Source organism: Pyrgilauda ruficollis, unplaced genomic scaffold, assembly GCF_017590135.1.
Source record: "Pyrgilauda ruficollis isolate IOZ18807 unplaced genomic scaffold, ASM1759013v1 scaffold29, whole genome shotgun sequence".
Classification (NCBI taxonomy): domain Eukaryota; kingdom Metazoa; phylum Chordata; class Aves; order Passeriformes; family Passeridae; genus Pyrgilauda; species Pyrgilauda ruficollis.
In genome coordinates, this window is record NW_024524266.1 from 12,609,499 (window position 1) to 12,634,182 (window position 24,684).

Here is a 24,684-nt window from a genome sequence, read left to right on the forward strand (position 1 = left end):
CAAAATAGGCAAAATTTGCTTTAGTACAGCATGGTTTGTAATATACTGTGTAGAAAAATCAGTTGTTTCACAATTTAATAAGAGAACAATTCTGGTTCTCCCATTCTCTTCAGAGGAGCTCACCATGAATACTTGAAATAGAAGTACTGTGGAATTTTAAGGATATAATTGTTTCTGGCACCAAGGGAACATTGTCTTTGAATTCTAATTTGATTTGCATCATCATCTGTGTTTTACTCTAATCTTTGCATTTTTTGTCAAAAATGTGACAAAGGTACACAAAGGTAATTTCTTTGGTATTCAGCACATTTCTGTTGGTGCCTTTTTAATGTTTTCTGTTGTTTGTGAAGGAAAAGATTCTACCTTTTCTTGGCATGCAATCATGTGTCACTGGATCTTTGTGTACACTGCTTCAACCGTTGGAACCATTCTCCCTAAGGTTTTGGTGCTCCATCCAGTACTGCTGCTATATACAGAAGCTGTGAAAATTGTATTACTGTCTGTCAGCTTTGCTGGGTGGAGTATGAACAGTTAATTTCAGCATTTCTGAAGAAAAAACAAAATCAAAACAAGACAGAAGGGAAAACTTTGGCAGTTTGGGGTGTATTTCTCATGCTGTTAATATTTCATAGGAGTGTACATTTTGGGGAAATGTAACTTTGGATGTATTGTCTAAGTACAGTAAATTCTAAGTAAAAGCTCTTTGAAACAAACAAACTTATTAACTACTTGAATCTGATTCCTCAAACTTTTCTAAATCAAGTCCATTGTCTGATAAAAAGACTGAATTGCTAGTCTTCATTCTCTGTGGCAAATAAGGCCTCCATCTTTCTTTCACTTATGCTTAGGGCATATGTGCTTTTTTTGTCCAGCAATAGAAACCTTTTCTGAAAATCCTCCTTAGTAAAATCTTTTTGCAGCATCCTGTGACCCAGGTTTATCAGTGCTGGTCTACTTAAGACAAAATCCTAGCAAAGTTAATGAATAGGTTACAAAAATACAGAGGTTCAGAAATACTTAGGGTAGTGAGTTGTGTTACTGGAACACAGTTTTTCTATCTCATTTATTCCTCTGTCCCATGGGAAGGAATAGCTTATTCAAATTACTAAAGCAGGTGACAGAATTATTTTCTTACTACATAATTGCAGAAGTAAATAAATGAAGTGGAAAAATATATCAGGTCTACTCTAGATAAGTGTAGATGGTTTTCAAAAATACAGTTTTTTACAGGGCCTTAAGGCTGTTTGTTTTTCTCCTTGTGCAGAGTGAATGCACAAGGAGTGGTGTAGGTAGGGTTTGTTTGTTTGTTTGGGTTTTTTTTATGTATGCTTCTCTGGTACCATGTTTTTATAGTGATTGTGCTCATTCTTTCCGGTCGGCTCTTAGGTCTTCCCTTCTGTTCCTTCATGTCTGTGACCCCAGGATTCTGCAGAAAATGTGTGTTCACAGGAGAAGTCTTTGCATCAGCATATTCATTTTGTACGCTCTCATTGGTTTTTAACTCTTGTACCTTAGCTTGTGTCAACAGAAGCATCCTCTCATCAGAAGGTACTCTTCAGAGGTTTTTAAATAAGGGATCTTCAAAAATACTTGATGTAATAAATAATAGTAAAGCTGTTCTTTGTATATTTATAATTTTAATAATTCTCTGTCTTAAGTCACAACCTCATTTAATTAAGTAATTAATGAGTTGGGGTAGGATTAGAGCAGGGAATTTTGCAGTTTGATGAGGGCTTGTCTGCAATTATGATCTTTAAGTTTATATTGACTTGCAGTTCATGGGTGAGAGAATGTGTGTTGCTAGTTTTGCTTTTAGAAGAAAAAAGTTAAAAGAGTTTCACAGATGTTCACTGTACTGAGAAGTTCACAGGTTTTTAGAAGTATATGTTTGCTGAGGGGAGGGGGCATGGCTGTACAGATGGGTTGCCAGGCAATTAATTCTTCCTATTTGGAATAGGAGACAATCCGGCTCTCATAAGCAGTGCAGCATTATTTGCAAAAGGAAACTACCCAATACCATTTTTCCTATTCTCTTCTTTCTTCTGTCTTCCCACCTCCCTTCCTCTGCTGTGCATTTCTGAGAAACTGCTCAGGATTGATATGATAGCAGAACTGTCATTCTCTTTAACAAAAAAAAAAAACAAAAAACCTCACTTTTATTCTAGGTATTTTAATAGAGTCCCATTAAGGATGTATTGCTGACTGAAATATTGGCATGAAGGGCTCTCACTGAGCTGAGCCCAGGAATTAAGAAGTCAGGAAATGGGCTGCTGCATTGCTAAAGAACCTTGTGTGACACAGTATCTCCTGATTGGGGGGATCATTACTGCTATTATGACTCGACTTGCGTAGGAATTTTAAATTTCATCTGAATGTCAGTAATAACCCTCTTAGCAAATTATCCTGAATAAAATCACGAAGGCATTTTATATAATAGGTGTTGAATTACTGGATAGATTTGCTAATTAAATACTCTTTGTTCTGCTGCAGTTGACATTACAGGGTAAGATCTTGAACAATTATTCTCAACAGCTGTACTTTGTTAAGGGAAAAATTAACTACAAAGTTTATTTTTTTTCTACACTTGAAATTGGCAGATTTTTGAAATGTGCTTGAAAAAATTCCATCATCCAGTTGGTAATGAGAGGATAAATATGCAGGTGTTGCTGTGAAATCAGATAACTACTGACTGCCTTATTAATGAATTTAGCAATACTTTATAACCTTCTGTTTTGTAGCTGTTGGCACTTACAAGTGATCGCCTGTCAGAACGGGTGGCACTAGCATATGTCAGTCACTTGACGAAGCCAACTTGTCTGTGACCCTCTTGCTGTAATTACCTACACCCACTGCTGTCCTCAGGGACAATTGAGAAATGGTTTGTGCACAGCCAGACAATTTTTTTAGTAGGGGGTATTCCTTTTTAAAAAAGGAAAAAAGTTATCTTTCTCATTATTAACGGAATTATTTCAGAGAGTGAAGTAGAAAATGCCAAGGGAAAATTGATAGGCCTTCCTTTCTTTTCAGTATAAACTCTTCATTTTGGTGTAATTTTTCAATTTTGTTTCAGGGACTCCTGTTTGCTTTTGGATTACTAAGGGAGAGGTATAACCTTTCTCTGTAGGAGTTCGCTAATATGTGAGAGGAAGGGTTGTGGGGTGGTGAATATGTTGGAATTTTGACTGCTTTATATGAAATTTGATATCATGTACCTGTGATATGTCTTTAGAATAATTTCAAAACTCCATAGAAAGGTGGTGGGGTTGGATGTCTGAATCACTCACTAGGAGATGAATAGGAGTGGAATACCTTCTTTTTGAGCTTCCAATTAAAATGGAATTGTGTGTGTCTGACTCCAGTGACAGGTACAGCCTAGCAAGAATCTGCAGTTGAGGCTCGCTGTTTTCCTGTCCCATAAAGAAGACTGAGGACAGCTGAGCTTTCTGCAGTTTTGGACTTCAGCAGAGTTCAGGCATCACGTTGTTTGAGTGGCTGGTTTGCAGCACCAGTGAATGGTCTTTAAATCAACTGGATGTTTTGAACTTGACCCAGAGAGTGTAAATCCATAGATATTCATATGTGGATGGGGAATAACCCTGATAAGGACATGTGTTGTGAGTTCAGCTGTGTCAGAATTACATCATAGTTTGGAACTGAACCTGTCTTCAAGTGCCTTGAGGGGAATACAGCTTCCAGTGCGTAATTCCAGACAAAAAAAAAAATCGTACTTCCACTGTGGTTATGTAAAGGTTCTGAAATACTGAAGAAACTTGCCGTTGCTGTTAAAGGAATGGCAGTGTTGTCATCTTGTTTGTGTGCTGTTGTGTAGAGGTGGAGATTTCACCTGTTTCAGAATTCCTTGCTGTGATAGCATAGTCAGCATCACAGTAGTCAGGACTCTTGTCTTCATTATAGACTCCTTGGCCTTATGAAAGTAATGAGATTTAATAAGTAATAAGAACATGATCTTATTCCCACTGAGCATGGACAGCTCTTGCCTGTTTGTCCCTTTTCTTTCCTCATCCCTGTTGATTTCTACTGCTCAGCTCCCTGCCACAGGCTTCTTGACTACAAGTCTTGATTCTTCCTTTTGGCAAATGTGGCCAAGAAGTATTGCAATTTAATATGTGAAAAGTAGTGAAGGTGAGACTTGGTTACTAAATTTGATGTAAGCTATTCCTAGTGTGTTGCCCAACTGTCTTTTGAGTTCCAAATTGTTTGGGTTTACTTAATGGACTCTGATCTATCATTGCTGTAACATGTGGTTCAGATTAATCCTCAAGAAAATTTAAAGTATAAATATATATGACTAGCAGGATTGGCTGAAGAAAAACTGAGGTTTCTGCTGAGTGGCAATGGAAAGGACTGACACCAGGGAAGTGGAATCTGGAGCTGGGTGCCAGAGCACCAGGATGTTGATAAGAAGGAAATGGAGGGTACAGTAGAACTGTGGCCATGTGACTGAAGGAATGGACCAGATGTTGGTTCTCATGCAGCTGTGCAGAATTCACCAAGCTCTTCCTGCTGTTGCAACTACCTTTTTTTTTTTCATTAAGCTCATTTGATTGTCCCTTTTCTGTGCTACAGCTGTAACTGTGACTTCAGATGAGGTGCTCTCCCCAGCCTCCACTGTGCTGAGTACTATTAGAGATGGAAGCAGCAGCCTACTCACATGAGGTCTCTTTAGCTATTTCTCAGGTTCAAAGAGGTTCAGAGCATTTGGAGAACTTAGGATGCATTCTTGGTTGAGAAACAATCCTGGTTACACCCCTTGACCCAAGATCTGTGTCCTGCCTTTATCCCAGTTCCTTGTCCCAGTTCTGGTTTCCATAAGGAGTTTGCTTTTTGATGACCCATTTTGAGATCATTACAAGGGTAATCAACCTTTTGACTAAGTCTTCTTAAGTGAGCACCATCCAGGCTGGACTGAATGAGACAGGATGTTTTTGGGAAAAAATTCAATGACATCAAGAAATAAGATGATGGATATGAAGGCGACAACTGACCTAAATTACTAAAAGAGACTTAATTCTGGCACTTGCTGATTAGGTTGTATTTAAGCCATTTGATTCAGTGTTCTTTTTTTCCTAAGGTAGAATGTGTGTATGCACATGCAATTTTGAGATTTGTTTTAATCTTGTTTTAGGGGAGTTAATAATAGCATTAATACAAGGTCAAACGAGAATTTACTCATGTAATAGGAGTATTGAGGTGACTGTGTGTTGCCAGGAGAGAGGTGGTTTGCTTTGTTTTGAAAGGTGAGAGCATTTGGAGTTAGCAACCTAATGGATATGTTTGCCTGTGTTAGCCTGTAATTATATCATACGCTAATCTTCGGTTATTTTTTTTATTTCAGATTTTGATGCATACCAAGGAGATGGTGCAGAAGGTAATGCTGAGCATTTTCATTAAACAACAACACTTAAAGAGCACACCTGGTGAAATTTTTTTTATTCTAGGAGAACTGTAACCCAAACAGACCTGAAATCACTTCTTAGGATGCCTAGTTTACAGATGTAATCCTTCCTGATGGATTATAGCTTTTTTCTTTTCCTACCACAGATATGATCTGGACCCTGCTTGAAGCCTATGTGGGACTGTTTCAAGCAAATTAGCAACAGTGCTAATTAGAGTTTACTCGTAAACCTGTTACACCATGTGTTCTAGTGGTTTATTATGGTTTATTTTTTGGCATCCTTTAAACTCTGTCATGGGGTGGTTTTTCAGCTCTGTGGAGTTTAACATGGACATAGCCATGTTGCAGTTTTTACAGCTGCATTGATTTTTCCACCACTGAAAATGTCAGGTTTTCTTTTATTTTTTTTTTTTCAAAATTAATATTATGCAATTATATGCATCTGCCAATTTTTCTTGTTGTTGTTGTGACATTTACTGGTGTTGGCAATTTTTCTTTTTACCTTTTTTCTTGCTGTGCTTTTCATATGCACCTCAGGCTTTTTTATGTTCCTCAGTTTGTCTAGAATTTGCTCCATTATCCAGAGTATTACGGAAGTATGGCTGGTGTTTGAATACAGTCTTCTCCATGCAGGGCATTTAAATTGTTACAAGAATCAGAAGTGATGTGATGGCAGAGTGTCAGTCAAAGAGAAGGGGTTCAGTAAATGTTTGTGTCCATCTCTGGGTGTAATTGTTCATAGTTCAACCTGGAAAGAGAACTTGTGGGTCATAGTAGCTAGATCCTTCTCCAAAAGGAGCATTCCCTGAAGGATCTGATGCCCAGGTGAGGACAAACACAGGTGGTTGGATTAGCAGAAGTTAAAAGATGGGAGAGGGAAGATGGAAATATGAAGCCATCTGCATAACCTCAAAGAGTGAAGAAGAGCAGCCTAGTCTGGGCAGTGCTGTGCTATTCTCAGTTGCTGTCATTCACTAGCCAGTGCTTTCACAGATTTGTTTGAAATGGAGAATCTAAGTATTTTTTCTCCATTTTTTTTGCCCAGTAGTATTGTGACGCCTGCAGATGGGATGGGATACCTGACTGTGGTATTACCTTTCAAACACTTTGGCTGGCTGCCTTGTCTGAATTTGCCCAGAAGTCTTGTGGAAGTGATTTTCTTGTGTCTTAGCAGTCCAAAGCTATTTCTCATCAGAGTTTCTGCTGTTTCCCAAGATCAGACTTGTTCACTGACTTATTTTTCTAGTATTCATTTAGTAAAATGTTGCCTATTTATATTATGTACGCAACTGGACAGTGGTCTTTTTAACATATCAGTGGCTAAAGTTTCTCTATTCTCTTTAAATTTAAATAGGTTTTAATGAAATGTACAGATCTGTCAGTAAAAATTCGTTTTGTTTTCTTGCTAGAATACTTTTTAGTGTTTAAGGGATAGTATATAGATAACGATATTTTTGAACCTTGAAAGTTATGTGGGACTTGTAGAATATAGAGTGGTTCTTTTTTGTTTTTCAAAGCAATTTTTTTTTTGTTTAGATGAACCTTGAAGTGATTTATGGAGACACAGATTCCATTATGATAAACACTAATAGCACCAGTTTGGATGAGGTCTTCAAGCTGGGGAATAAGGTAAGGAACTTTTTTTTTTGAAGATTTCCTACATAGATCTGTGTTGTTCCTCTGAGATGGTGTTCAGAGAGGATTCTGTGGCACAAGCAGAGAATATGCCATAAGAGAGAACTTCACAATGTGTGGAACCTATGAAGTAGTAAAAACTCAGCTATAAATGCTCTTTTTCAGGTGTAGCTATTCTGTGCATTTTTAAGTGATGAAATGAACCATTTCATTGCATAGCAAGCTTTTTTTTAACTTATTCTAAGGTAGCAGAAGAGTATCTCAATATTTTATAAACCAAGGTGTAAGGTACAATTTCTCCTCCAAGTTAATTTCATTTACAACATAAGCAATTCTGATTTTTTTTTTTTTTTTAATGAAGGATGTATCTCAGTTTAGTGTTGTATAGTTATGTAATTTTTGACACTCAATATGTTACTAGATTTCCAGTGGTAGGTTCAAGTATTAATTTTCATGGTATACCAGCTACCAAAGAGATCTGATTGCAATTGATGATGTGGAAGTTTTGTGGCTCTCTGAAATTGTGGAAGAAAAGTGAGAAATATTTTAGAACTTTCTAAAGAAAAGATGCAAGAGAAGCTGTTTTTGAAAGATGGAAGAAAATGTGATGAAAATGAGAGCTATGGAAACTCTAAAAAAGCTAAAGAAAGCATAGACGTATTCAGTATAGTATTAAACAGAAGTAATTTAATTTTAAGGCAGGGAGTGATTCCAGGGTTTTTTAGCATACTTCTACCTTCATGCTAGTGGGAACATTTAGAAGTAGATGCATTCAGGAGCAGAAAATTGGATAATAATTTGATATCATAACTGAGTAGCAGGAGGGCTGCTGGCATGGTAGAAAGCAGTCTTTCTTTTCTGTTTGCCACATGCAAGATTATATATAATTTCTATTGTACATACAGCAGTGTATAAGAAAGTTTAATCTTACTCCAGTTGTGTGTGTGTGGTTTCATTCTGGTTTATTTTTTGTCCCTGTGCTCCCATTTGATGGCTAAACATTACAGAGGATAGTTAAATAATAATAACTTTTATGAAATCTGACAGGATAAGCATAATAGGTTAAATACTTCTGAATTAGAGTCAGATTTTCTGAGAGAAAAGGTATGTGTTTGAACTTGTCAGCTGTTTAATGAGAGTAAAATCTTAAGCTTTTTTAATCCATTGTACTTCTGTATTACGTATCAGTTGAGGTTTTTTTTTTTTAATTGAACAAAAAAAAGGACAGTAAGAGATGTTTTGATTAAAATCATGTACAACATATAAAAAGTGGATAAACTTATCTTTGTAAACCAGCACAATCAAACCTGGCATCAAAATTGCAGATGTTGTGGCTTTCAGTATCCTTTCTGTGGCAGAAAAAAGTGATTCATATCTCTCTCATTTCACGTCTCTTGTTTGTTTGTTTATTCCTCAAAAAAGCGACAGTTGCTTTTTTTTGCAAACACTTTGATCATTTACATATTCCTTGTTTTGAGTAATTCCTATTAAAAAAAATCAGGATAAAGAATTGTCTGTTTTGATGAGGAACACTCTCAAGAAATATCTCTGCTCCACTGCATAATAATTTCTTTCCCAAAGTTTTGTGTTCAGAGGTGAGGAATATTGACACTGCTTTCACTGTACTTTTGCTTTAATGTAGACTGTATGGGAAGGCACAGAGGTTTAATGCAATCAATTACAGTGAGAGCAGTTAGTGAGTGTACCCCTGTTCTAATGTAAAGTGTGAATTTATGAATTGTCTTCAGCAGTGAAGCTTTCCTCCAAGAGATTAATTTTGGTTTTCTATTGGAGAAAATTCTCTTACATGCCTTCTGAATTCCCCCTCTAATGTGTGTGTTCTCTACCACCCTTAACCCTGCAGTATTTATATCCATGCCCTTTTCAGTCATTACTTAGCAGTTTTTTCTCATTTTCTGTGTGTCCTTGTGAATCAGATTTGTCAGTACATTCAGTACTGAACTGTTACTGGGTTTTTAGCACTGTACTAACTACAGTTAGTATGCTGTAAAAAAGAAAAATTGAAAATTAAAATTGCAGAAAAATGTTTAGAGGAATTGTTTGACTGTTTTAAGAAAGAAAGTATGAGCCTTGTAGCAAAATGGTTTTTGCCTCTTGATGCCCTTCAAAACTTAGAAATATACAGGGGACATCAAAGTAATGGTAATTCCTGCAATAGGAAGTACAGAGACCCAAGAGAGAAAAACTAAGTGCACACCTATATGTATACACATAAATGAAAAGTTTTTAAGGGAGATTTTGGTTAAAATGGTAATCGGAGTTCAAAGCTAGATAGGAAACCAGTGAGATTTTATGCTGAAGGTCCTGTTCTTGGCGGACTATCTAGATACCCTGTATCTGATACGTCTGTATCTAGATGGCAAAAGAACTTGAATGCATATCCAGCTTGAGTGAGACGTGAGAAGGGGATAGTTCATAGTTGGTGGTAAAAGTATGAGTGAATATGGATAGTGAAAATCAACAGGGAAAGTTAAGTTGTAGAGGAAAGGAAGGAAAGAGTAGAACATGAACACAGAACAGGACACCTGACGTATGCAGATACTCTGTTGAAGAACATAAAGTAAAAACATATGAGAGAAGAAAAAAGCAAGTGGAAAACTTTCAGCCAAGCCAGTAGGTGGGTAAATGTGTACTGGAACCAAAGTTTGTTGTTGAAGGTTCATGCTGTTTTGAGCTGTTGCACTTCTGTTCCCTTAGAATAGAGGTAAGAGGTACTTGGTACTATATTAAGACAATATATCAGTGCCATTTGAAACTTTTGTATATGGATTAAACATAGCCTGTGTGTAGAAAAACCTCACCTTTTTTGGTTTCCTCTCAAGGAAATCAGGCTATAGAAAAGGTAGATATATTGTGGGGAAGGGTAAAAGAAACTTGCCTGGTTTTCCTGAACATGCACACACAGAGCTCTGGTCTGCAGTCATAGTTTCTCTCCCCTCCCTGGTTTAGGATGAAAGTGGGAAGAAAGAAAGGTGCCTTTGCAATAATACCTTTGCCTTTTCTATAAGGCTGTTTGTCTTTTCTAAGTGACCATCTCTTGTCTTTGCCTAGTAAGTAGATCCCTGCTGTGAAATCCATTGTTTGCTTAATTTAGGTGAGAGGTTAGATGGAGTAAGTGTTTTAGTAAAATGGAGCCAGTTATCTCCAAGGCCACTTCAATCTCATGTTTATCTGCCTTGCTTAATTTTATTACAGAGTTGGATGTACCAAGCTGTAGATACTGAAAAAGTCAATGGGTGAACCTTAATTTTAGTAGTAGCTCATAGTTACTAGTGTGTAATGAATTACTGATATCTGACCAGTCTTTCAAATACAGTGTTAGTGTAACTTGTTTTAAAACTCAAGAACAATTGAATTTGTCCATCATTAAATTGTTGCATTTGTTGTTAATGTTGGTGCATTTGCAGATCAAAAGTGAAGTGAACAAGCTGTACAAATTGTTGGAAATAGATATTGATGGAATTTTTAAGTCCTTGCTGTTGTTAAAGAAGAAGAAGTATGCTGCTCTGAGTGTGGAACCAACAGGAGATGGGAAATACGTAACTAAACAAGAGCTAAAAGGGCTGGATATAGTCAGGAGAGACTGGTGTGATCTTGCTAAACAGACTGGAAAGTAAGTTTCTTTGTGGCATTGTCTTCTTTGCTCTGTTTGAAACAGTAAACATTTGTACTTACTTTCCTAAACATTTGATACTGTGTTTCCTGAAGATCACAGCTGGTAACTAACATGAGTGTTAGGACTTGGCTGATTTTTGGAGGAGATGTAAACTTTACCTTCTGCCATTGGTAACAGGTTAGACCTGTGCAAGTCCAAATGTCTCAGAATTTCACTCTCTGGTTTTGCATCTGCTGTGGAAGCTGTGCTTTTGAGTTATCAGTGTTGGAAATGTTATTTAATAAGCCAGAGTTGAAATCTTGTGAAGATGGTAGATGCTGTCAGCATTTGGAGTTGTAGGTTCTAGGTTGGATGTTTTATTTCCTAAAGAAGCTGGGCTCAGCACTTTGAGCACCCTCTAAAAAAACTGGAAGTGCACTGGGTGCAGCCTGAGGAGGTGGTCCATTTTCCCAGGACTGCTTCTCTTTCCTTTTGCCATGAGACTTCATTGTGATGGATACTGGATTGACTGTTTATTAATTGTTATTACACAGGGCATATTAATGCTTTAATTCAGTAGAAGTAACACATTTAGCATCATAGAAAGAAAATTAGAGAGAGTGGAGAGGTGGTCATCTGGGTGCTGACTCATTGTATTATGCCTCTTGAAAACTTAAACAGCTCGTGGGTCCAAATGTATCCAAAAATGAATACTTCTCACATCTGTAAAAATACACCACACACTTGCTTACTGTTCTTAAGACTTGCATTTTCTAAGAAAAGATGCATCATAATAGAAGCAAATTTTTCCAAGTTAGGAATGTATTAGTAATTAAAGCTATACAAATGTTGGAGAGTGTTCTTTAGTGACTAACTCTTCTGCAGCTGGCAGATCTTCCAACCACATTTTGCAGCAATAGGCAAGACTTTGCTTACTTGATATGTTCTCTTCTCCCCCGTCTTAAGATACCTGCTGTGGAATAATACATGGAAAAATGATATAGCAGAAGAAAATAGAAAGTTGCACTCACCCATTCCAAATCATTATTTAGCATTAGAACTATTTGCAATAATTTACTTTTAGTAAAATAAGTAAATAAATAAAACACAAAATAAAATACACTGGTAAATTTCTATAAATTTTTCATCAGACTTCATCCTTGGGCTCTTTAACGTCTAGAGAAAATCTAGGGGAAGAGAAGATTTTGTCTGTTGTAATGGTTTTGCACGTGCCAAGCTTTTCTTAATTTTTGTACTGTTTTTGTAGCTATGTAATTGGTCAGATTCTTTCTGATCAGCCCCGAGACATAATTGTGGAAAATATTCAAAGGCGACTTATAGAAATTGGGGAAAATGTGATGAGTGGTCAGATCCCAGCAAATCAGTTTGAAATAAATAAGGTAAGTGGTCTTGCAGCTCTTTTCTGTCTCAGAAAAACCTTACTGTTCCTGAATATATTGACTGCTGACAAAAATATTTTTAATCCTTATGATACTGTGAAATAGCAGGAGTTTTATTAGGTACTGAATAGTTCAGGACATGCTGCGGAGATCCTACAATTTGAGCGGGAAAAAGCCCTACTGGGGTGGAGGCTCCAGAATAACACCTTTGTGTCTTGTCCCCCATCCTGCTGTTTACCAGGCTCACTCTGCACTTTGAGAATGATATGTTGTTTTCAGGAGAAGTTCTCCTGAGCTGTTACTTTATATTTCAGGCTTTAAATGCATGAACTGAAGAGTGCAATGGAAAATAATCAAATACTCTGTTTTCTAGAAAACCCTAATAATATTTCCCTAGAAGGATCTGTATAAAAAAGCTAATGGTCATTTTGAGATCTCATTCAAGACTTTAGTGCAACAAGAAGTAAAATACTCTGCTTTGTTTACAGCAGTTTGAGCAGCAGCGTTGTGGTTTTGGGGTTTTTTTTGGGAATCCTCAATGATAAAAACTGTATTTTTAGCTTCAGAGACTCCCCTTTCCTGTTGGGGGCAGTTTACCACCACTGAATTGCTGGTAAAGGGGTATTACATGCCTCTCTTATGGTTCTAATAGAAGACATCTATCAACAGTCCATCCAAAGTCTGTTTCTTTAGCCAGCTGGACATCTGTCTGCTCTGTAAGACTGTGGTAATCAGTTAAGAAATGTGTTCAGGTTGTCATATGAGTGTAGAGAAATCTGAATTTTATGGTTGACTCAAAAAAAGAATGTTCTGATACATATCTTCTAACAGCACTTAGTGTCCCTGTAAAAGATATATATAGCAAAATGTTCACTTTAAATTCCTAAAGTTCCTCTGTTTTACTACTTCAGAAAAAAAAAAAAAGTATTTAACTATTAAGTCAAGTGTAGAAGTTGTTTCTAAGAATTGGGATGATAGTAAATATTTAAATGTAGCATTTTATTTTGTTTAAAGGAAAAAGTCATTGTGGAATCTCAGTAGTATGAGATACACAAAAATACTTAAATTCAGTTGTACCCTCTTGCTGCAGAGCTTGTTAGATACCCTTAGCTATACAATATTCAGATTTACTGTATGACCTTAATGGAAGAGGAGTAAGAGGGTAATCTCTGGCTCTATTTTTGCATTTTGCATAATATTGTCATCTTCAATTTAGTTTAATTTTAAAACAATTGCATTATGATCATAACGCTAATGAATTTTTCAGATAGTAACTGTAAAAACATCCTTTTGTTTTATTAATAATAACATTTATAAAAATTGAAAGACTGGTACCTAGGGCTTAACATATGGCAAATGAGTTTCTTACAGTTTTTTTATCTTACTTTGTGTTTTAGATGAACTTGTGCATAGTAGAAGGATGAAGATAGCTGCTATGTAATCTTGTCTTTTAAAGTTCTGAGCTGTCCATCACTGAAGTAATAGATTTTTCTCATAGTTATGTTTCTGTTTTCCCCTTTGATATTTTAGGCATTGACAAAAGATCCCCAGGATTATCCTGACAAAAAAGCCTTGCCACATGTGCATGTTGCCATGTGGATAAACTCTCATGGAGGCCGAAAGGTGAAGGCAGGAGACACAGTGTCATATATCATTTGTCAGGTAAAAATGTCTTTCTTTATTGCTCAATACTAGGTATTGTTTTGAGATACAGCAAAAAAAAACCCAGCTCAGCTCCTGGGAAGATGTGTTTTGGCATTTCTTTTTGGTGAGGTAGTCTTATCTTTTAAAATAGTTGGTTTTCTGTACTAAATTTAGTTTTATAGAGCATTGTGATCAGCTCAGCAACTATTTCCATAAAGTGACTGGTGAAATCTCCCTGAATTCATTCATGTTTGGAACTAGAACTAAAGAAAAAGCCTAGTCTTCATTTTAAGCAGAAGAAAATTCTAGTGGTGAAGAACCTTTCATTCGTGGAAAGATAATTGTTGTTGTTGTTGGTTAAATAGTGTCATTGTTTTTTCCAGTATCACCTTTGTCTGTTCAATTCACAGTCATTGGATCTGGTGGTACCTCTAATGTATAGATTGGGAAATCTGAGCCACTTTCTGGTTTCAGGTGTTTATCCTGTAAATACTTATCCCTATTTCACAAATATGTACTCCACTTTGGTTCTGTTAATTGAAAAAAGAAAAAAGGGGTAGATTGAGTTAGATGGACCAAGGGATCTTTTAGGCCAAGCCGACAAACTTGACAATGTGACTATTTCAGCTCCTTCATTATTATCAAACCAAAATGTACTTTATTTGACTTAATTGAGAGTTCTTAGCCTGGCACCCCAAAGCTGCCAAGACTTTTGAGAGCTGGGCCACGGGTGCGGCTGAGCAGTGGCACAATACAAGAGAAGAATATACTTGTTGAAAGAAGGGAGCTGAAGGAGTTGCATTGTAATTATTTTTGCAAAGCAGCTGGATGAGCTGAATAGTCCTAAATTAATTTTGTTCTGAATACTAAGTTGTCTGAAAGGAGTAGGAGGAACCAATGGCTTGCAGTCTGTCTTTATTAGTGATGGGTTTTCAGTCCATCATTGCTGACCCTATTGAAACCAGTAGCTCATCTTAAATGAATAAATGAAGGTGTCATGTATTAATGCATTTGTTCTGTTCTGCTGAAAAAAATCAAAAAAGAAACTGTACTTAGCAAAAAAAAAACCAACCCAAAGCAGTTGTGGTACTTCACCCCACCCTGCCCCATTCCTATAAACGTTTATGTTTGTTACGGAATCTTGCAAAAATACAGCTTTAAGTTTTGCGCTAAGATTTTTGACACACATTAAAAATGATATTTCCTAGGGCAGTTGAGGAGTGGGATTGCGATTCTACAGGTTTAAATGAGTTACATTTTGCAAGAGTACTGTCGTCTTAGATCTGATAATTCCTCCATGTATATTGTTTTCATTTTAGTTATTGCAGTCCAAATTTAATTATTTTCTCCTTATCTTCCTTTTTCAAGTTGGAAAATAATGTAATGTATATTTTAACCTCTAAGTGGTGTTTCTCTCTTGGCTTGAGATGTCACCATACATTTATTTCAGTATTTCTGAATATTATAGAATTTCCTCTTTCTAATCAACACTGTTGCCTCTGTTATTTATTCATATGCCAATGAGTACTGGTCCATTCTCTGATCATTCATTCTATTCATATCTTTATAGAATTAAAGAATATAAATTTCCTAGCAAAACAGATATAGTTTTGATATCCACGACTTAGAATTTGCTTGTTGTGCAAAATGATAATGCTGGTTTAGTACAAAGTGAATCCAAAATGCATGCCCTCTGTGTATTTTTAACTGGGCTGATGGTTACAATGTGTTTTCATTGTGCATTTCAGAATTGACAGATGGGACTGTTTACTCTGTCTACTCCTACTGATTTGCACGTGTAGGCTACAATAATACAAGCTGGTTTTGCATTCTTGAACTTGCTAGTTGATGCCAGCATCAGCAATGCAGTTTTTCTACTACTGCTGGATTTGTATTGGATGCATAATAAATCAACCAAAAGAGTGTGTAAAGATTTTGCATTAAAATAATGCATAATATTTGAAGCATAATCCTTTGTATAGACTTCTTTCACACTTTGTTTTGTATGTGTCTCCTTAGGATGGATCAGATCTCAGTGCCAGCCAGCGAGCATATGCTCCAGAACAGTTAAAAAAGCAAGAAAATCTTAAAATTGATTATCAGTACTACCTGTCACAGCAAATACATCCAGTAGTTGCTAGAATATGTGTGCCTATAGAGGGAATTGATTCTGTTCTTATTGCAACATGGTTAGGTAAGTATTCTAAATTCAGTTTATTTGAAGAATTTCAAGATCCAAAGTGAGCGGTTTTAATGTGTGTTTCTCAACAGAAATGCTTCCCCAGATCAGTCTTTTTACGTTGAACAATAGCTTGTGTTACACAGCCTGTAGAAAGCAGCATGGACTCTAAGTGTATTTATGACTTCTGCAGAATAGTATTTTTTTCAGAAGATGATCACTAACATGAATTTAATCTTACAATCCTTGTTCAGAGTTGCAAAATCTGCTTTTCAGAAATGACAGTACTATTGCATGTCTTGGAGATTTCTTAAGTTACTAAAGGAGTTCTGGAGTGTGCATCTGAACGAATATTTTTCCAGAGAAAATGCTGGCATCTCTAGCATCTTCCCAGGGGAAAAACCAGTCATAATTGCAATGAAAGAATACAAATTTTTACTAGGATGTAAGTGAAGACTTGATTGCTAGAACTGACTTAGTGGAAAATAGAAACATAAAATCTTAGTAACAGTTTTAACTGCTTCATATGGAGGAATTAAGTGGTCCCAAAACCAAGAAGTGCTGTCAAAAAATGTAACTAATGTTAGTGATCCATGAAATCAACAGTTTTAATTCAAATGAGCAACAGGGAATTGCTCTTGTTAGAGTTGTTTTTCCTTTTAAAAGGATGTCTGATAATTAGAATTAGAGATGTTTCTGCCCAACTGTGATTGCCTCTTTCTTCTCTATTCCCTGGGCTTCTTACCTAGAAAGACTGAAAGGTTGAAAATTTGTTAACAGTTCTATTGGGTCTCTGTTCTTGAAAATGCTCTGCTCTGTGTGTGTATTCCTTTTAGTGTTGTTTCGTCCCCAAAACTGATTAACCAACAGACTTGACTGATGTACTTGATAAACAGAAATTTTGTGATTTGTAACTCACACGTAGTTCATTATTTTCAAAACTGTTGCTCAAGGACATGAAAAAGTTGTTAATTTTGCTGGCTATGAAATTCTTGACCAGATTGCCTTTTCTCTAGGAGAGCTTTTTAGAGAGTTACACTGTTTCAGTGTAATAGTTTGTGCTATGTCTCTGTCTACAGGAATTTCAGACCTGCAGAAATTACTTTTTTCAGAATATTTGAATGCTCAAAGGAAGAGTTAGTTGTCAGCATTTTTTGTATAGGTAAAGGAGGCCAAGTTCCAGGATTTGGCCAATTAATCACCTGGTAGCCTCAGGACTCTTCACCTGTGTAACTGCATGTCTGTAGCTCCCTTAGTAACAGCAGAATAGCTTGGAGATTGTATTTAGAATGTGTGCAAGAAAGGTGCCTTGCTGTTTCTCAGGAAGGAGGATGATAGCCATGAAGAATCATAATCTCCCAAGACAATCCTTGTATCATGCAGCTTTTTCCATCTCCATTTCTGGGTTGTTGAAAAGGGGTTGAAGACACAAATTCTTCTTTTTCTGAGTCAGCAAAGGTGTGTCTTGGAGGCATTTGATGTTCCATGTGTCCTCAACAGCTCTCATGCTTTGAGGGGCTGTCAGCCTTCTCCACACATGCAGGCTGACCACACAAATCATCCTGTTTATTATGTGGCAAGGCCTTGGTATCCAACTTTCCCTTGATGTCAGAGTTGACTGTGTGGTATGCCTGACTGAAAAGGTCAAGCACTCTTGGTTAGGTTGAAGGGGTTTAAAATAGGCAGCAAACTTGTACTTCATTTAGGTAAAAGACAGGAACGATTTCTGAAGCTAGTTTATTTCTGTTGGCAAAGATTGTTAGTCTTGTAGAGTTAAGCTCAAATTCAGAGCTCTTATTCACAACAGGTTAGATTTTCAGAAAAGACTGGCTCCCTTCAGACACCTAAGTTAACTACTCAGATCTTAAGAACTCTGTGCCACTGATAGGCACAGAAGGTATTGCCACTGTTTGCAAGTGCCTGTGCTGCTTTTTGCGCTGTAGTGTGTTCCAGATGAAGATTTCTTTTATGGTCTGTAATAGCATCATGCAGCTGAGAGTTTATTAATAGTCCACAATTGTCAGTCTGAAAACCTGTATGTATCTATTACAGTCTTAGATCTGAAGTGTGTTCAGTTTGACCTTGCTGTACAGTCAAAATTTTATCACCTTCCCTAGCTTTGTTTTCTTGGGAAAGCTTAAATTGTGCTTGAGGGTAAAGTCAGGTCTCTTTCAAGACTTCTGATCTGCTTAGATTTTCATATACAGCACTTGTTAAGAGCTGTACATTAGTCATTGCAAGCTGAAGTTATCTTGGAGGGTTTTTTTAATGGTACTGGAGGCATAGTCAAGTGGTTTTCTTTCACAAAAATCAAAAATCCTTTGTAAGATACAAAAGAGTACAAGATACTTGAGTCCAGCTTGGTAAAACAAGCAAATGTGGAAACTGTTTACTGATCTGTGATGCTAAGATGGGCTTTATTACTTAGTATTTTCGTCATGATATACATCCAAATTCCCATTGTTTTTTCCCATCTTGTTGCAAAAAGGCACATTTTCCCATTCTGAAGGATACATGTGCATCATATCTATGGACCAAAACCCTGTTGCATTCTCACTATGTGTGTCTTGCTCCACTGATCAGATTTATTTTATTATGTAGAATATGTATCTGTATAGGGAGAGTGGTTGTAGAAAAAAGATCTTGGCTGCATGCTTAACAGAATCTGCAATATTGTGTGTTTATAAGGTGAATGTTTCCTGTCACCCTGCAAGTCTGAGTAGATAAAATTGAACTCTGCTAGGGAAGCTTGGCTCACATCAAAGTCCTGAAAAGTTCTTTGTTCTGTCTGTGCTCAAAGCAAGCAATTTTAAATTACATTAGACACTGAAGAACAGGAGCAAATAATTCAACTTAAAAATTGCAGAGAACCCCTTAAATGTCATATTTATTTGCTATGGAATCAAGTTGGAAACCACCTTTTGTTTTGGGGCATTGTAGGAGGTCTGCTGAGCTTTGAGAAATGGAAGTTCATTGTTCCTAAAAACAAGAACCTCCTTGGCATAGTCCTGCATTCACTCTCTTTGTCTTGAAGTTTCTGAGGAAATGGAGTGACAAGATGAGGATTGTCTCAGTTTGTAAAACTAAATAAAGTGTGCAATCTAATCAGTTATATTATTTAATAAATCTGATCTTCCTAAGTCTTGGAGACCTTACTTCATCCTTAAGGTATTTAGCTTTTAAACCAGAAGAACTGTATGGCACAGCAATTCTCTCACTGTATTTCAAATAGTGGTTTTTTGTTAGTACATAAGTACTGCTCCTTGTCTCAAAGAAAAGATGCATCTTATTTGTTTGTTGAAATAAGCAGACATGGAAGCAGAGTTCTTTATCCATGGGACTTCTGTAGCTGTTACTACAGAATATTGCTTGTTTCAAATGATGGAAGTTGATGACTGCTGTCCTAGCCAGTGTCATGATGTTTTCTGGAAGAGGTGTGTTCTGCTGCCTTGCAGAGGGATGTGCACGTTGGTGCTCTGCAGATTGCTTGGCATTGGGCATGTCTTAGGAAGGCTTCTGATTTTAGGGAGTCATTACTGGGTCCTGATGAGGCTTGTCATTAGGAGCACTTCCCAGTTCTGCTCCCTGCTTGGAGGTGGTGTCTATGTGTTAGCTCCTTCTTGTAAGGAGACCCACCAGCACCAAATATATTGGCTTTTTTAATTGTGTTTTTAAAAAAAATATTGTTAGAGAATCGTTCAGGTGTCTTTAATATAGAGTGTAGCAGCTGCACAGACTCCAGGCAGACACCGGGATGGATGCTCTCCTTGTGGCACGCAGAATGTACCTCAGGTTTTGACTTCGTTGTTGTCTTGCTCACATTAGGGAGTGAAGTGAAGTGAAAGGGCAGTGATGAAAATTAAGATTAAAGTCGTGGTGAAACTTCATGACAATACAGTAACTAGCTCTAAAGCGTGTGAAATTTGCTGTTTGTGGTCTGGCTGGGTGTTCTGAGATGCTCCAGACCTGCTCAGAACATGAGAATCGTTAAAGCGCGTTGGAATGAGTAAAAAAAAGAGTGAAAATATGAATGAATAAAAGAGACAACGCTAAGATGGATGAATAAAAGAAGCAATGGCGATGTGAGCGAACAGACGAGCAGGCCGGCCGGGCGGGCGGCCCCGGCGCCGCGGGCCCCGCTGCAGTGCGCGGCGCCGGCCGCGGGGTGGCAGCACCGGCTGCCGATTCCGGCCTCCCGCGCGGGGTCCCTGGGGAAAGGGGCGGGCGGAGCTGCCGCGGCCCCCGAGCACCTGCGGCTGGAATGCGGCATCCCGGGAACAGCCCCCGGGAAGGGGCCCCGGGCACAGCCCCCGGGAACGGCTCCCAGGAGCAGACCCTCGGCACAGCCCCCGGGAACAGCCCCGGCCCCTCACGGCTGCCCGGCGGCCGCGGCGCCCTTGTGCCCGCGGGGGAAGGAAGGGCACAAGCGATCCGCAGAAATGTCGCTTTTAAAATACCGCGTTTGATAAAAAACTATGACCGTTTTTTTCAGGTTCTTGGGTGGCCGGCTTTGCTTGCCAGTTAGTAATGGTTTTAATAATTCTATTAAATAATTCAGGAGCAAGTCCCCGAACTTAGTTGTATGAGTTAGGTTGGTCACCCCGCACGTTTGTGGTGTTGCAGTGCTTTGTCCGGCATCCAGCCTTGCAGTTTTGGTGAGGTGATAAAGCTTACCTGCAGTGCAGGTAATTTAATGATAGCCCTGAAGACTTTTTCCTGTCAGAGTAAGTCAAAGTTGCTTCGATTTTTATTTTTTCTTGATGTCATGAGGAAAAAAAACCAAAAAAACAAAACAACAAAAAAAAGGAGTTCAAAGTTCACTGATTAGTCTCATCCTATTAATTAACCAGATATTATTTTTTTCCACTGCCCAATTAGATAGACCCTGTTTTGTGTACCAAGTAAAATAATGTGACCAGTGTGACCTGGTCCAAGAGGATACAAGTTAGGTGCTGAAATGGATTAACTGAACCAACTAACGATTCCTGAAAGGAGATAATAAATAAAATAGTTCCCAATTCCATAAGATAATTAAGGTAGGCATGTTCTTTCAAAGCCTGATTTGTAGTCCCTTTTATTTCACTGTGGCTGTTTGCACACCAAAACTTAGATGTATGCTTGGTTCAGCACAATATTTTTTTGTTGTTTTTTCCAGCCAAAACAGCTCAGAAAGTTCAGAGATAGGCGTGATTTAAATTCTCACAATCAATTTTTTTCTGTTAAATTAACATAAAATGACCAATAGTTGGTCACTGTTTTTGACTCAGTGTTGGAGAACTGCAGTTGTCTGAAACCAGAATTTGTCTCCTTTTATCTTTTAGTGACCTACTTTGCTCCATATTTGCATTTTGGGAAACAGCCACAGATTTCTAGCTGAACTGTAATGGTATCTGTGTCAGAAAGTTGGAATGATGTTTTTTCATTCCACTTCTGGACTCAGAGTAAACTGAGAATTTTTGTTTTCACCGTTACTGTCTTAGATGCAACCTACTGCATACTTGATTTTTTGAGCTCCAGTGCCCTTTCTAAACCTTTTATCTGCTGCCTGTGTGCTTCATGTATGTTACCAACACTTCCATTAAAAAAAAAACAAAACAAAAAAAACCCCACAAAACAAAAACAAACAGCCAGGAAAAACCCTTACAGTCTTTTTTGGGGGATACCATGTGTATTAAAGTGTAAAATATGCTATTAACAGTGTATTTTGCTTTTGCTTTTTTTTCTTTAAATGAATGGTGGAGAACTGCATTAAAAGTTTAGAAATCTCCTGGAGGTGAATTGTTACCTTTCTGCATTAACATTTTTTTTCTTTTGGCAAAATTGGGAAGATTGAAATTTTAGTGAAACCCATATTCTATCAAGAATCAAATAAACTTATTTGGCAATAGAATTTTTCCTTGTGTTTGAATTTGTTTTAAGACTGCAACATAAAAATTCAGAGTAGTGGGATTAAAGTCAGACATGTGAAATCTTTCATGTAATCTTTCTGTATCTGCCTGTATAACACAACTGTTACAAGTGCAATAATATTTGTGCAGTTTAACTGAATATTGTTCCTAACAATTGTCTTCAAGTGGCACAGTACAGTTATAATAAGGTGAAGCTTCACTTTCTATTTGTAATCTTTGTTACATTTCTTATAGGAATTATTACATTTTATAACTGAAGTTTGTACAGCATATGGTTTAATACATGGTAATCTGTTACTTGGTTTAATGTCTGTTAAAAATATTTTTTATTTCTCTGATCTTTTTATTTTACTACTGAAGTGAGCCATAGTTTTCTGAAGGTTTTCTCCTTAGTGCTCATTCGATTAAGTTTTTTTCGAACATGTGTTTTTTCGTAAAGTTAACAAAAAAACCCTGTAAATGAGATGCATGGACTTTTAAAATGTTGCACATGACAAAGGATGACAGGACTTGAGGATTTTATTAAGTTTACTTTGGCAGTCTTATTCCTAGAACAGTGAACTTCGTGCTTGCTTGCTTATTTACTTATTTGTGGTTGAATCAGTATTTCTGGGATCTCTTTTGTGTATTTATTTGTTTAAAATCTTGAGTTCTGGCAATCAAAAATAAAGCACTTTGTCTCCTGCGCTGCGGTTTTAAATGCTGCTGCTGAATTTTAACCACTGCATTAGATTGAAACCTCCATGCTGTTAACCACTGAGCCAAAATGAAATCGACCACTGCATTGAAATCAGAGTTGGCAGTTGTGTACGGACTTGAAGGAGTTGGTAATAGCAGTGCACCCGCGTTTCTTTAATGGGGTTTTTATTCCCTGTTTTTGGTATTAATGGTGCCATTTTGATTTAAAGACTGTTTCTTAATAATGATGCACATTTTTATTGAAATATTTTCAATGTAACTTAAGGAAATAACAATAAAGCTATCCTTTAGGAGTGGTTTCCTCAGAAACAAAATGTTCTCTTGCATACTCCCATGATAATGCAGCGTGCTTGTTTTATTTATAAAGCAATCTTGCGTAAGAAGATAAGTAAGATCATTTCTTCATGTCTCGTGAACCTTTATTCATGGTTAAAAATTGTGGAATGTATTTATGTTTTATAGAGGAAGTTTTGCTAAGGAGAGATTTTCGGCTTCTGAATTTACATTTTGTAACTTTCTTTTGAATCTGCTTCACCAAGCATATGAAAAATAAGCCTGCTTGCATGGTTGACCTCTTAGTCTTTTGAAATTTTTGTTTCTTATTAATAGGACTGGATCCCTCCCAATTCAGAGTCCATCACCATTACCATAAAGATGAGAATGATGCCTTGGTTGGTGGCCCAGCTCAGCTCACTGATGAGGAGAAATATAGGGATTGTGAAAGATTCAAGTTTTGCTGCCTCAAATGCGGAACAGAAAATATTTATGACAATGTCTTTGATGGTTCGGTTAGTTGGATTTTTTGTTTGTTTCCTTTCTGTTCATTGGTGAGAGAGAAAAATGCTTGTAGAGAGAACAGCTTTTCAGATAGGATTCAAATGATGTAGGAGAAGATACCATATTGTTTCAGGCCTGCTATTTATAGCTTTGGAGCAGATAATTGCTGATAGGATAGTGCTGAAATATATTTCTCATTTTTGCATTTCAGCTGCGTCGTCTTGCAGAACGTGTGAGATTATCTGGCTTCATTAATCTGTTTGCCCACAGTCGTGAACGATTGTTGCTGTTACTTTTTAAAGGAATCCTTATCTTAACACCTTAGTAACTTCTAGTTCTCTATTGAATATAACTTTTGTATAGCAGTGGCAGTTTCTTATCCTAAATCATATTAATTGGAACAAAGTGCTTTTTAAACTTGTGTTTATCTTGCTACATCCCACCTCCCTTCTTGAGAATAAGGTTTTTCTATCTTATCTTTCCTTCTGTCTCTGTGAACTGAATAAAAAGTCATAGGGTACATTCTTGTTGGGAAGTTCTGCCAAAAAATGTATCTCTGACCTTGGATCACAACTTGAAGTGGGGCCAAGTATTTAACTCTACAGCATGTTATGTATGTATTAGTCATCGGCAAATTAGCAAGCTTCAGAGTAGTGGAAACCTTGAAACTGAAAGCAAATAAATCTTTTATCTAAATTAAAAGTAATTATTTTAAGTTAATTTGGACAAACAGCAGATGTTTCGCATTTTTTGAATCAAAATAAAGTGGCCTTTGGAAGCATGTAAGAGGAAAAGACACCCAAATCGAGTGATACTTTGTGAATCCTTGACTTTTTTTTTCATCGCAGCTGTAAATAAGACAGTTAATTGCATGTAGACTTGACAAGTTGCAGATGGGCTAACTGGAGAGGAGTGGATGTCAAACTCCTTAAAAAAATATATCCCCACCACCAAACCACAGAAGAAATCCTGAAACCAAGCCAAAAATCTCCTCTATTTCACCTGGAATTAATTAGTGTTGTGAGTGGGGGTTTAGCCAGGATGGCTCACAACAGCTGAGTTTACCTTGCAAGAAAGTTTTCTAAAAGCTGTATGACTGTCCAGACTGCTGTTACGTTAGTGAGAATTCCACAAACTTAATTTTAGCTGTTCACACAACACTTCCAGGTCCTGAAATTTAATGTCAGGTGTTCAGAGGGTTTTAAAAATAAAGGAATGAGATGGTGCAAAACTGTAAGAGCTGTTCTTTGAACTTGGAGAAAATAAAAGATGATAATGTGATTTTTCTTTATGCGGTTTGTTTCTACAGCCGTGTTGGTAATTTCATAATTAGTATCTATAAGGTTGATTTCAAAGTTCTGATCAGTGGACTGAGGCTGAAGTTTGTCTCTGATAAAACAATAAACCTT

At 37.1% G+C, this 24,684-nt stretch overlaps 1 protein-coding gene across 1 annotated transcript in view; it reads left to right on the plus strand.

Annotated features, from left to right (window-relative positions):
- POLA1 (DNA polymerase alpha 1, catalytic subunit) overlaps nt 1–24,684 on the plus strand; it is a 184,476-nt gene that overhangs the window by 59,921 nt on the left and 99,871 nt on the right. The window contains 7 exon segments of the mRNA XM_041472471.1: nt 5,357–5,389; nt 6,953–7,045; nt 10,480–10,685; nt 11,935–12,067; nt 13,598–13,729; nt 15,731–15,905; nt 23,108–23,286. Of these exon segments, the coding sequence (XP_041328405.1) occupies nt 5,357–5,389; nt 6,953–7,045; nt 10,480–10,685; nt 11,935–12,067; nt 13,598–13,729; nt 15,731–15,905; nt 23,108–23,286 (951 nt within the window).